This window comes from Talpa occidentalis, unplaced genomic scaffold, assembly GCF_014898055.3.
Source record: "Talpa occidentalis isolate TD23 unplaced genomic scaffold, MPIMG_talOcc4v2.1 talOcc4.2, whole genome shotgun sequence".
Lineage (NCBI taxonomy): Eukaryota > Metazoa > Chordata > Mammalia > Eulipotyphla > Talpidae > Talpa > Talpa occidentalis.
This window is the reverse complement of record NW_023602073.1, coordinates 86,391,277-86,405,505: the sequence shown is the minus strand read 5'-3', so window position 1 is coordinate 86,405,505 and position 14,229 is coordinate 86,391,277. Positions and strand designations below refer to the sequence as shown.

Genomic DNA, 14,229 nt, shown 5'->3' with positions numbered 1-14,229 from the left:
AATGTTTATTGAATATGATAAACCACATTTTGCACACTCAAAAGTTTCTACCATCAGAGTGGCATACTTTTCAGTGTAGTCATCACAAAGATCAGACTAAAGATCTTCATTAAGATATTTTAGTACTGTGTTCTCGGTTTTACTTTAACATATTTTGCACACTTAACCAAAACTTATTAGACTGTTTTCCTCCTATCAGTCTAGCCACCCACCCAACCACCCATTCATCTCTGCACATTAGGTAAACTCTTGGACATACATTTTTTCCCCGGGGGTGACATAATGAAAAAAATATTCTTTGAAAATTATATATGAAGATAGAAACTTTAGTTTTAAAATTGCTTGATCAAGTGTGTAATGTTAATGACAGATTTTATCTATATTTAAATTGGAGGTATCAGAATACCACATATATATTATTGACCAGGTATCAAATAATGACTTTTTATAGAGTAAAAAATACACATGTATTTATAATTTTGTCTTTCATTTACTTAAAAAATGATTACTAGACTTTATTTTTAGTGGTTTTAGATTTAAATAACTAATTAGATAAAACATAGAGTTCCCATATATCTACCCCTGCACAGTTTTCCCTACTATTACCATCTTGGGTTAGTGTGATATATAGGTTATAATTAATGAACCAGTATTTAAAAAATAGTTTATTTATTAATGAAGTACATTTTTCTTCATATATATATACACTAATAGGTATCTAAAGTTACTTTTTCATGAAAAATATTTATTTTTTTAGCATCTATTCTGGTGTGGTAGACAATTATATACTTTAAGAGTCAGATCATGGGATCAAAGGTTTTCTTCTTAGTTATGTTAACCTCTGAATCTCACTGGCTCATCTATGGAATTGGGATATTAATGCTCACTGTGCTGGTTGTTTTGAGAAGAAAAAGGGACAATATATAAAGTGACTGACTCCTTATTACAGAATAGACACTCAGCAAATGTTAGTTACTATTTTTCCTAAAAAGCTTAAAATTCTGCCAATTTATATGACAAACTATCATCAGAATGCAGCTTTCATAAATGTAACTTTTTGAGAGTAGAAAGTAATACTCATAAAATTAAACTGCTAGTTGTGATTATTCAAAATTTTGGTCTCTTCACTATGAGTATTCACGTTTTATTAATACATATATAGCTGATTGCTATATAGATGACTATTACTCTTGGTTAAGACTTATAGCTTATAGTCTTTGCAGTCATAATCCATAGGCAGAGAGCTCATTTTTGAAATATTCTGGTATCTGCATTATTTTAGGGACCATAGATGCTGCTTGTGACAATGCAATGGTAGTTGTGAATTATTTTTATGTAAAAGAAAAGATTTTCAAAATTAATGAAATTGTTATTTAAATCATTGAATCATTTTGCATTGATTCAAGCGGACATGCATTCACACACCTGCTTTATTATCTTTTATTATACAAAAGCATGTATAAGTGGAATGGCAAGCCTGAAAGGTCTGACATGTGATAAAAGAAGAGGAGTGGAGTGGGCTCTCTGTTCTACATATGTTGGTCAGCCATTCTTTCCTTCTTTTGATTCCCAAGTACCACATCTGAGTTTCTTTGAACACCTTAAAGTCCTCTGAAATGTTAAAGACTTTTCCCCACAGTCAATTTTTCAGTTTATCTGGAATCCTGGTCATTTGGAAATCAACAAGGTGGGCCGCTGCTGCCCTTCAGCAGTTTTAACCTAATGCCTGCTGCTTCAGGTCAATTTCCTTGCAAGGTTGGTGGTACTGTTTTTCCATGTACTGATTATTTTTAAAAGCATGCTCAGGCCAGTTGTGTCTGCCTTTGCATTAAATTTGTCCTGAGCCATTGCTACTGGAACAATATTTTATAATGATATTCTTAAAACCTATTGTCCTATTAACTAACATCTGTTGCATGCTGTATACTACAGTGATGACTATAGATAAACTTCACAATAGGTTTTAGGGCACAGAATATTGAATAATTAAACTATGCATGTAGATTAATAGCCTAATCTCACTGCCTGTGTATGGATAGTAAGAAAATAACATTCATTCCATTACCAGAATATCCAATAAAAGTTAAAAAAAAAAGTTCTACAGTTCGAAGCAGTAGTCCATAAAAGCAAATGTTTGCTTAATTTGTTTTATTTCTGTTAAAATATCCATTAATAATACATAAATCCCTAACCCCAGTTAAATTCTATGACTCGTGTCTCAAAGCTACTGTGTTTCAATTGAGCTCTGTAAGACCCCCCAAAAATTATCAAAACAGATGCAAAAATTCTGACTCACAAAGAGTACTTTCAGACTTCAACTCTTTAAGAGTATGACTGAAAGTCATCACTTTGTTGATCTGCTTCAATAGTAACAATTTTTAATGCATCGACCATGCACTGACAGTGAGTCAGTACAATGCTGCATGATGAGGCATGAACATTGCAGGGAGAATATCATTATAAAATATTTCTGAAACGTCTTTGTGTAATGACTATTGTACATGGAGGCTTTTGTCCAGTGTGGGAAACTAAAAACAATTTGACATTTCATTCACACATGCATGATGCTATACAGTTTTGTATGTAAACTATTTCTTTCTGTATTTTTCAATTATTTCTGTCAGTTACTTCTCCAAGTTTTGATGCACAGTCATGTCTTCAGATTGCTGATCCTTCTTCACTGTTTTCTTTAAGTTCTGTAAATTAATGTCCATAAATATATACTGATGTTGTCTTTTCATAATTAACCATTGTTTTGTAGAGGGCCATACTGGCATTTTAACTTAAAATGCTATTTCTGGTATGGAGTATACCTGCTGCAAAGGAAAAGAACAGTGTTGGTTTACACCTTGGAAACATATGGCAAATTGGTGTAAACAGGCAGAATATTAGTTTTATAAATATCTCTATCTCTCTTTTTATATTCTTATAGATTATTAACATTCCTTATAACATTTTTGAATTTATGTCTATAGGAATATGAATATACTTAAATGTATATTTTCTTACGAGACTCAATAGGGCTCAACTTCCCATGATTCTTCTTTTTTATTAAAATACTTTTTCATCTCTGCTACAGACTGAGATTTATTGAACAAAATTAATATGAAGGCAATGAGGCAGAGAATGAACTAAAACATCATTGGTTCTTTTCCACATCATGGAAGAAAAGTATTATATGAATGTTCTAAATTAACGCTATGGTTGTAAGCAGGTTGTGATTTGGCATGCTTATTCAAAATGCACTCAGCATGGATTGAAATTCCTTTAATTGTTATGTGAATTGTTTGCATATGTGGTTAGTATATGTACTTGTATGTACTTGTATCCAAACATGTTTCTATTAAGCTTGATTTTGCTGGCCATTCTTGGATGACCTAGCAATTCAAGAAGCAAAAGTGTTTTGTGCTGTCTTCTGTAATATGTATACTCTCTGATGTTTTGTCATATCTTGTCAGCTTTTAATTTTATTCTTATCCAACAAGATATCTTTTATATTTGTTGGAAACAAATTTATGCAAAGACAATTTTAGTAAGCTTTGCTCAACACAATTCCTTACTAAAAATTTTATCATTTTGTGACATTGGAAAGTATAACTAATATCCACTCTCTCTTTTGCAGTTGACCCACCTTCAGACTTGAATTTTAAAATTATAGATGAAAATACTGTTCATATGTCATGGGCAAGACCAGCTGATCCTATTGTGGGTTACAGAATAACAGTAGATCCTACAACAGGTAAGTTTTGAAGTGTTGGGGTTTTAGGACAGAGACATCAAAGATGATATGATTGAATCTCGTCTTCCATTTCATTATGAGGAAGCCAAAATTTAGAAAACCTGAGGGATATAGCCAGTGTCACTAGTAATGGTAGACTGAGGTCTCCAGATTTATATTTTTATTGTGTTGTGTTTTATTAGCATGGTTTTCTATCTAAACTGATCGGGGTGTTGCTGATATTCTTTGATTTTATAACATAGAATTCTTACTTCCTGATATTCTTCTCGAACTACTTAACATTTCCAAATTTGAAGTATTAAGCATTGAAGTAAGTTGTAACTTTTTACCCAGTGTCCTATACATTACACAGAAAACATTGTTCTGGGATAGTGTGTAAGCTATCATGATGAAAGAATTTAGTTTGGCTAGGTGGATTCTGTGAATCCTAGACTAAGAGTTTGTAAAAAAAGAAACGTATTTTGGTTGCTATCAAAAATTGTTTTTAATATTCAGGATGTTGTCCAATTATGGAGATCACTCTGTTGATTAACTTTTAGTTCTAACATGGACTGGGAGAATAACCCTTTCCATTAACATTGGCCAAGTGATAGGAAGAAGTCTTGAGTGACACATTAAACATGGATGATGTCAGTTTAACTTATTACCAGAGCTCTGTTACATATTTATGATTTTCAAAAATACCAATGATTTTAAATGCTGAGTTTTCAGGGAATTGGGAAATTAATTAAAAATTGTATAGGATCTGAGAACTTAGAAAGGGCTCAAAAATTTACTTTTTCCTCTTTGAATCTTTTCTCTTCAAATATCTGCGCAGTTAATTAGTTCATTCATCTCAAAGCAGAAAAGCAGTTGAAAAACAGTCCGTCCAGTTTCCACATGATTTAAGTTACTGACTTCTATATTCCTTACACTACTCAACCCATAAGAGTCCTGGTGTCTTGTCTCAGTGATTGGTTAGTATGTGTGCTCCTCAGGTAAACCAGGAACATTTCTGAAGGCTCTGCAACATTTCTGACCTTTCTTGATTATTTCTGTTTTGATGAAAATTTAATATAATAAAAAAATTTCAACAGTCTTTAGGAACTACTGTGTTTCCTCATTGAATTGAAAATTAGCATAATCTAAATGGAAGCACCTACTTATCAATATATAAATTAGCTCTCAGTACATTGTACCTCGATATATTTTTTTTAATATTTATTTATTTACACAAGCACTGGGTACAGTCAGAAGCGCGGGAGGGTGAGAGAATTCACCAGAGCCAGAGCGGGGAGCAGAGCAGACAGAAGGACCGAAGTACACTGCTGAGGGGAGCAGCAGGCGGCAGGAGAGGTCTGCGCGCCATGTGGGACCCTCGCAGATGGCCGGGGATAGAACCAGCGCTGCAGAGGCTGCAGGCAGCTTTGCAACCCAGCGCTCAACCGCTGAGCCACCGGGGAGGCCCTGTACCTTGAAATTTTGATACTTAGTTAAATCAATTCTGAGGATTGTTGTTATCCAGCCATGTATGCACCCATTAGACTATGGAGTACACATTGCTTTAACACAGTTTGTTTCTCCCTATGGTTAATTTTTAGTGGATAAGGGTTGTTTTCTTTGAGTTGGTTTTCACTCCTTTGTTTTTTCTTTTTTTAAAGATTTATTTAGAGGGCCTCCCTGGTGGCGCAGCGGTTGAACGCCGGGTTGCGAAGCTGCCCGCAGCCTCTGCAGCGCTGGTTCGATCCCCGGCTGCTCCCCGGCCACCAGAGGAGGGTCCCACATGGTGCACAGACCTCTCCTGCTGCCCGCTGCTCCCCTCAGCAGTGTACTTCGGTCCTTGTGCCTGCTCTGCTCCCCGCTCTGGCTCTGGTGAATTCTCTCACCCTCCCGCGCTTCTGACTGTACCCAGTGCTTGTATAAATAAAATAAAAAGAAATCTTTAAAAAAAAAAAAAGAATAGAACAGTGGAGAGGTCAAAAGATATTTAAAAAAAAGATTTATTTATTTATTTTTATACAAGAACTGGGGTACAGGTCAGAAGTGCGGGAGAGTGAGAGAATTCACCAGAGCCAGAGCGGGGAGCAGAGCAGGCAGATGGACCTAAGACACTGCTGAGGGGAGCAGCGGGAGAGGCAGGAGAGGTCTGCTGAGCCACGTGGGGTTCTCCCTGGCTGGTGGGGAATTGAACCGGCACTGCAGAGGCTGCAGACAGCTTCGCAGTGCAGTGCTCAACTGCCACGCCACCAGGGAGGCCCTTTCTTTGTCTTTTCAATGTGTAATTTAAAGCCAAACTATGGAGAGCTGTGTGGAGATTTCTGGACCTACTAAACATAGAGCTTCCATATGATCCAGCAATTCCACTCCTAGGTATTTACCCAAAGGACACAGAAACATCAATTCCAAAGAGCACCTGCACTCCTATGTTTATAGCAGCACTGTTTACAATAGCTAAGCTTTGGAAACAACCCAAATGCCCAAAAATAGATGACTGGATCAAGAAGATGTGGTACATATATACCATGGAATATTACTCAGCATTCAAAAAAGATAAACACATGCAATTTGCAGCAACATGGATGGCACTGGAAGGGATCATGCTCAGCGAAATAAGCCAAAAAGAAAAAGAAAAATACCGGATGGTCTCACTCATAGCAGGAATCTAGAAAACTTAAATAAGGGACCAGGAAAATGAATATAAGAAAGTGAAAATCAAAATCAACAAAAAACTATGAACCAGAGACACTTTTTGGGGGGTGGGGGGCGGGAGGGGAAGGATTGGGGTCAGAATCGGGCGTTTGCAATTGTATGGGGGAATATAAAAATAAAATTTAATATTTAAAAAAAAAAAAAAAAAAAAAAAAAAAAGAAGTAGAACATGTTGGGGGCAAGACAGGCAATCATCTAGATAAGCTTTTAGCAATTTGTCAAAATTTTACTTTGAAACTAGAAGTAGGATACTTACTGTTGAAAGAGTTCCTATTTCTAGACTAGGCTAGAGATTTAGATCCTTCCAAATTGAAAAAGCTTTGTTCAACCAGATTTTTGATAGGATAATACTGTCAGAGCCTTAATTAGCATTTGAATATATGTTCATCACTTATTTTTAATTCTGTTGAAATAAATAACAATGGAGTAAAAGTTTAAAATAAGAAATAGCAAAAAAAAAAAAAAAAAAAAAAAAAAAAAAAAAAAATGTTTAAAAGGAAAAAAAAAAAAAAAAAAAAAAATAAAGCCAAACTATTTTCTGCTTTATATCTCATTTATGCAAATTTTGTTATCTAACATTAGTCTATAAAAACAATGAGAGTTTTTGGCTTAATATTATAGTATCTTTTTCAATTTCTTTCTTCCAATTTAATGTTTCTTTTTTTTTTAAATTGAGGTAACGTTGCTTATATTATTGTTGGCAATTTGGAAGTATAGGATTCCTCTCTCCCACCCCAGGTATCACCACAGTAGTGCACCCATCACAAATCACTCACAGTTTACCATTATAGTTCATTGTGCTCCCTTCCTACTTTGTTCTCACCACTCCCCCACCTATTCTTCCTCTGGATGCTTCAGTTCTATAGTCAGCTTTCAAGGGTTAGTTTTTTAAGTTTGTCTTTATTTGGCCCTTGGTTTTTTTTCTCTCTACTCCATGTATAAGTTACATGATCTAGTATTTGTCTTTGTCCTTCTGACTTATTTCACTTAGTGTTATCCCTTTTAGCTCCATCCATGTTGCTGCAAATAGCATGTGTTTACCTTTTTGATCTCTGAGTAGTATTCCATTGTGTATATATACTACATCTTCTTGATTCACTTATCTGTTTGGGGGCACATATATTGTTTTGAGAGTTTGGGTATTGTAAACAGTGCTGCAGTAAACATGGGAGTGCAAGTTTCCTTTCAAATTTGTATTTTTGAATTTTTTGGTAGCTGCCTAGGAGGGGAATTTCTGAGTCATATGGTAGATTCATTTTTAATCTTTTGAGACACCTACTTACCACTTTCCATAGGTGCTGAGATCAGTCACTTTTCTCCATTGTGGTATATTTTTAATCTGGCAGAAACTTTGAATCCTCAAATAGGTGTTGAATATGATTGTGGCAAGTAAATGCAACAACAGTCCATTTATTGAATTTCTATAATTCAAGGTTTTGGTTTGGGAAGATAGTAGACAAATAATGTTTAGATGTTCTAAAAAGTGTATATATTGATTTTTTTCAGATTTTTATATGTATCCAGGAGTATATCACATTATGTTTTTTGTGAAAAATGTTTTGTTGCATTGATATTTTTCTTTCTGTATTTCCAGATGGGCCTACTAGAGAATTTACCCTTGCATATAGTACCACTGAAACTTTATTATCAGACCTTATACCTGAAATAGAGTATATTGTGACAATCACTTCATATAATAACGTAGAAGAAAGTGTCCCAGTTATAGGCCAACTGACAAGTAAGTATACATATAAAGTACTTTTATACCTTTTGTTTTGCAAGAGATTTTTCCAACTTTCATTTTAATTTGTTGTTCTGCAGAGTTAATTTACATCAGTGTTAGGCATTCTTTCTATGATCCGAGTTATTAGAAGATGTGAGTAATTTATTCCTGATTTATAACCTTGGTCTCTTGGAAATAGCAAGAATGTTATGAATGAACACTATTAAAAACATTAAACTTTGCCAAGCAATAATGTTAATGTCATTTTGGAATATATCTAAAATCTCACTAAAAATAATTTATTTGCAAGAGAATGCTTATTTGGCAGTATTGTCTGGACAGCTAGGCATGGACAATACATTTGAAAGACAATGGTGAAACACAGTTTATTCATTTTCTTTTAAGGAATTATTTGTCTGGATTCCTTTTCTTTTTGTAACAGTCAGCTTTTGATTTAGTTCAAACAGGTGGTCCGATGAAGCCAGGGGAGAAGAAACCTGGAAAAGCTGAGATACAAAGTAAATATTTCCCTTAATTTTTTTGTTTGGATTTGTAGATGTCATCAATATAATATAAATGAGGTGTTCCAATTATATACATAGTTTGCATGCATATATTAATTTCTATAATCTTTATATAAAAGTGTAGATAATATCATTATAATATATAACTAAGCAATTATAATACTTTCTAATCATTTTTTCATTCTGTTTACTAAAATTCTTTTTACTGGGAGTGTTTTGAATTTGTCTGTATCCAAATATTCTTTTAAAATTTTGACAGTAGTTGAAAAACAAAGCTCATCACTGGACTTAACTCATTTCTCAAACATAAAATTGAGATGATAGTTTAGAGATATATGAGAAATGTAAGGCTGAACACACAAGAAATGCTGTCATAGCAATTCATTTGCTGTGAAGATATATTTCTAAGTTTCTTTGTATGTTTTGCTTATCACTAGTGTTTACAAGGCTTTGGTTGATGACAGTTTTAACCTTTCAGTATCTTTCTAGGAGATTTCTGATAAATTGATACATTTGTAATCAGATGAAAGCAGTTTTAGTTAGTATGGCTTTTGTAGTTTCTAACCTCCTTTTGTCTTATATATTGCTTTGTATGACTTACTAGGATGGACTCTGAAGTAGTTTCTTGGACTTCTGATTTTGCCCCTTTGTAAAACTGTTGATTTATAACCCAGATAACCATAAAAAGATTATGAACACAATGTTCCCTTTATCTAGAATTTTCCCTTCCAAATCACTGTTCATTGTTCTTTCTGATGTCTAATTACTTGACATGGAGTTTGTAGTATGCAGTTACATGCTGATATTTTACTTGAGCCATCAACATTCACTGCAAATGAAAGCATTATGCATAATATTGACTTTTCAATAGACTTAAATTGGCCCATTAAATAATATACAAAATTATTTAGATATGCAACTTGTAAATTGTAGATATGTAACTAGTATTTGACTTGTAAAATTTTCCTTTTCTCTTCCTAACCAAATACTTCCTTTATTACCCACCGGTTGACTGCAAGTACAGTCAATTGGTCTTACAAATACAGATTTTAATGGAAACCCACCATGTCTTCCCCATCCCTACCCCCATCACAAAGAGAAGGAAAGATAAATACAGTTATAAAAACTAGTCATTACATTTTAGAAATTTAAGGATACTACCTATATTTTTACTTTTGAGTAACATTTTTATCTCTCTCTTGGTTGAGTAAAAGTAGATTTAGTTGTCAAATTTAAATATATTGCTAAATAGGACAAGAAGATATTCTGGCTACTTTGTGTCATGTTCGTGCTTGTTTTCCCTTCTAGTGGACTCCTGCCCCTCTAGACTAACCCTATGCAATCTTTAGACAATTATATTGTGAAATGCAGGAGAATGTTAGAAGATTTGCTCTTCAACTCAATTGCATTTGCGTGAATGATAAATCATTTGTTTTATATTTATTTATTGGTAAATACCAGAGTAAAAACATCTTGCTTACATCTGTAGAGATCCCAGATGTTTTTACATAATTTTTACTTAGAGAAAGGAGTGATGAAAGAATTTATAAAAATAGGTTGACAAACCACTATGGAGAGTTGTGTGGAGATTCCTGAGTCTGCTAAAGATAGAGCTTCCATATGATCCAGCAATTCCACTCCTAGGTATTTACCCAAAGGACATAGAAACATTAATTCAAAAGGGCACCTGCACCCTTATGTTTATAGCAGCACCATTTATAATAGGTAAGCTATGGAAACAACCCAAATGCCCAAAAATAGATGACTGGATCAAGAAGATGTGGTATATATATATATATATATATATATATATATATATATATATATACACAATGGAATATTACTCAGCAATCAAAAAAGATAAACTCATGCAATTTGCAGCAACATGGATGGAGCTGGAAGGGAACATGCTCAGTGAAATAAGCCAAAAAGAAAAAGAAAAATAGCGGATGGTCTCACTCATAGCAGGAATTTAGAAAACCTAAATAAGGGACCAGGAAAAAGACTAATTATACTAAAGTAAAACTCAAAATGAACAAGCAACTATAAAACAGAGACACACTAAGGAGGGGGGACGGGGGGGAGGCGGAGAAGGGAGTAGGATCAAAACAAGCGGGGGTGGAAATTGTATGGGGACTATAACCAAGATGAAAATGCATACATTGTGCAAAAATGAAAAATGTTGTAAAAAATATTTAAAATTTTAAAAAATACAAAAGAAAAAGGTGACAATATAAATATTAGGCCACATGTTCTTGGAGCTTAGGTAATGTATCTGTCCTTTCTTGTGTCTTGGAGCATAGGTAACGTATCTGTCCTTTCTTGTGTCTTAGATAGCAATTTAAAGACATCTAAAGCCATAAGTGCATCTTTATGAAGTCACTGAAAATACTTCTCTGTGTCAGTTGTGGGCAAAGAACAATGTATGTTCTAATGAGCAAAATGATTAAAGGAACCAACATTTTTGCATTGTTAGTTTGTATTCATTAATGATGTTAGATTTAATATTTCAACACTTAAAAATATATCAAATGTATTTCAGAATGCTCTGTCAGTGCATGGACTGATTTAGTGTTCCTCGTGGATGGCTCATGGAGTGTGGGAAGAAATAATTTCAAGTACATTTTAGACTTTATTGCTGCTCTTGTGTCTGCTTTTGACATTGGGGAAGAGAAGACAAGGGTTGGAGTTGTTCAGTACAGCTCTGATACCAGGACTGAATTTAACTTAAATCAATACTACCAAAGGGATGAACTTCTTGCTGCAATTAAAAAAATTCCATACAAAGGTGGCAACACAATGACAGGTATGTTATGCAACTTTTGTTATTGTTTAAAGTAAATGAAATATACATTTGAATGAGAAAGTAAGCTATTGCTCAGTTATTATCACATGTAAATTATTTTTAAGTGAATTGTGTAGTTGTTGACTTTGGCAAAATGATGTAGTGTGTAGTGAATGAACATGTTTCTCTGTCGCTTTAGGGGATGCCATTGATTACTTAATTAAGAATACATTCACGGAGACTGCTGGAGCAAGAGTTGGTTTTCCTAAAGTGGCTATTATTATTACCGATGGCAAATCTCAGGATGAAGTGGAAATTCCAGCAAGAGAGCTTCGTGGGATTGGGGTTGAAGTTTTCTCTTTGGGTATGTCCAGTTTCATTAATTATTTTCATTTTAGAACTACTTCAATAATTAATGTTTCGGAAAATGATTGGCTGATTCCTTAAGGAAGGATGCTATTCTAAGGCTTTTTGCATAATGTAATATTAAGCCAAACCATCTTTAAGTAAAAACTCTGCTCATTTATTTTCTCATGTAACTTCCATAACATATGCATTAAGTGAGGTGGTATTCAAATTCTTTGCCAGCCCTCTATTTTCTAAAAAATGCTGGGGCAATGATTTTAATAAAGATCCTCCTTGTATTATCATTAAGTATTTTTTTTATGCGTTTCCTATATTATGTAATACTTGAAGAATTCAGAGGCCTCCAGCTCATTCAGGACTCTGGAAGAAAAAAGTATTATCTTTACAGATGGCAGGGACAGATGATGGCATGGTTGGGATGAGAGCCCACTCTGTTTTACTAACCATTCGTTTTCCTCTTTGGCTGGTCACTTTATGTGAAATTATAAAATGTCTTTGTCATTTGAATAGCTGCACATTCGTTATGAAGCAAAGCAACTCTGATTTATGACTGAACAAGCATTTGAAAATGTCTTAACTTGTGAAGGACTCAGAAAACAGAGAACTTCCTCAGTTCAGCACATTTCAATTTTACGATAGCCTTGTCCTTTTGTTTTTAAGGCATTAAAGCTGCGGATGCAAAAGAACTCAAACAAATCGCCTCCACACCTTCACTAAACCATGTTTTCAACGTGGCCAACTTCGATGCAATTGTTGATATTCAGAATGAGATTATCTCCCAGGTGTGCTCAGGTGTTGATGAACAACTTGGTGAACTGATTAGTGGGGAAGAAGGTGAGTGGATTGTTGAGCATGCCCATGTGTTAGCCCCTTTTATCATTTGGTAACACTGGTAGCTTGATAAGCATCCTAGATACAGACACATTTGCTTATAAATATTCTCCAGTGATTTCTCCACCTGTATACTCTTTTTTTTTTCAGTAATGCAACTTGTTGGTATCATTTGTATTGTCCCCCAACTTCCAGTGGAATATTAAATAATATATTTATATCATTGTATAGTTCTTAAACTTATTTTTCTGGATAAGTTTGACCTGTTCTGTTTCTCTAAGACCATGTTGTGTATGTTGAGTGTCTGCCCATAATTATACAGATACTTGCTTTAATAATTTTGCATTCTGATTAAAACTTTGGCGGACTGGGGGGTACCATTTATTTTAGCATTCTGCAACTTAAAGTAGTAACAACACTGTTTCTATCATCATACTCTACAGAATATTTGGAAAGATTTAAAGATATTTTAAAGATCAGTCAATTTGATCTTACCCCATCTGGAAAATTTTCCCATTTTTATCACTTGTCTCTAATACTCGGAAGAAAGCAAAAAACATTTCATAAACATCCTTTTAGGCGTTCAAACACTAAAATTTCCCTGATTGTTCTCTTAGCCTGAGATTTTAAGTTCTCTTAGATGAGATTAAAGATAAATTCTAAATAACTACCTCTTCAATCATATAAATGCTCTCATCTCCAAACCCCAAGTATTTTGGCAGTGCTCATTTGCCTTAGTTCTGTTTCAGAACTGTTTCATTACTTCTTGGGCTCTGAATATTTTTTTTTTTTTGTTTTACTGTCTAACATCTGACATTTTGCTGTGGATTATTACAAAATCCATCCCTCTGCTTATTTTTTCTCTGATTAACCACTTTCACTAAACATTGAACCTTTAAAAACATTGAAATTCTTCCATCTTTACTGGGATGCATTTGTGAGGGTGCATCAAACTTGTGTTCTGTCTTTGAATTCTCCCTGTTTGGGGTATGGAGTGTGTGGTAGGTGTTTATTCTGTTCAGGGTTTTTTTCCCTCTCCCTGGCATTAGCCTGCCGCTGTCATTCTCTGTACTGCCTCTGCAATATTTAAAGGGTTTGGCCAAACTTCCAGTTGGCACATCCATTGCTTCTCTCCTACAACTTCTCACTTCTTTAGACAACATTTTTATGCACTACGTCAGATTGCCTTTATGAGGAGGTAATGAATAAACTTGTGTCTGTTTTAGCATCCACATTTTGCAGGCTGGTTTATTAAAAAAGTAGAACTATATCTTCTAGGAAATTAATTCAATTGACAAATGTAAACCACTGAATATTTAATCTGATATATCTTAAAGTACTTTGTATCTGTTAAGTATATGACTATGTTCTACATTAAGGATAGAATATTATCAGATTTTCAATGTTTACTTGTCAGACTGCACTTTGTGAACGAGTGTTTCACCTTTGTTTGGTGGCATTATGAATATAGTTGAGCTTTTTTTCTTACCTTGAAATAAATAGGAATAAAATTATTTACAATCATAAGAACCTGTCATTTGAGAATTGCTGGATCATTTTTTCTTGGCATATT

General features: G+C 34.1%; 1 protein-coding gene across 3 annotated transcripts in view; it reads left to right on the top strand.

Moving 5' to 3' along the window:
• The window catches only part of COL12A1 (collagen type XII alpha 1 chain), a 115,046-nt gene that overhangs the window by 7,108 nt on the left and 93,709 nt on the right, over window positions 1–14,229 (top strand). For 2 of the 3 annotated variants that reach the window (XM_054698934.1, XM_054698933.1), the window contains exons 3-8: window positions 3,623–3,739; window positions 8,022–8,165; window positions 8,609–8,668; window positions 11,217–11,480; window positions 11,659–11,823; window positions 12,486–12,659. The exons of the other annotated variant lie outside the window; for it this stretch is intronic. In XM_054698934.1, coding sequence (XP_054554909.1) covers window positions 3,623–3,739; window positions 8,022–8,165; window positions 8,609–8,668; window positions 11,217–11,480; window positions 11,659–11,823; window positions 12,486–12,659 — 924 coding nt within the window. The remainder of the gene's footprint in view (window positions 1–3,622; window positions 3,740–8,021; window positions 8,166–8,608; window positions 8,669–11,216; window positions 11,481–11,658; window positions 11,824–12,485; window positions 12,660–14,229) is intronic. 3 annotated transcript variants of the gene reach the window in all.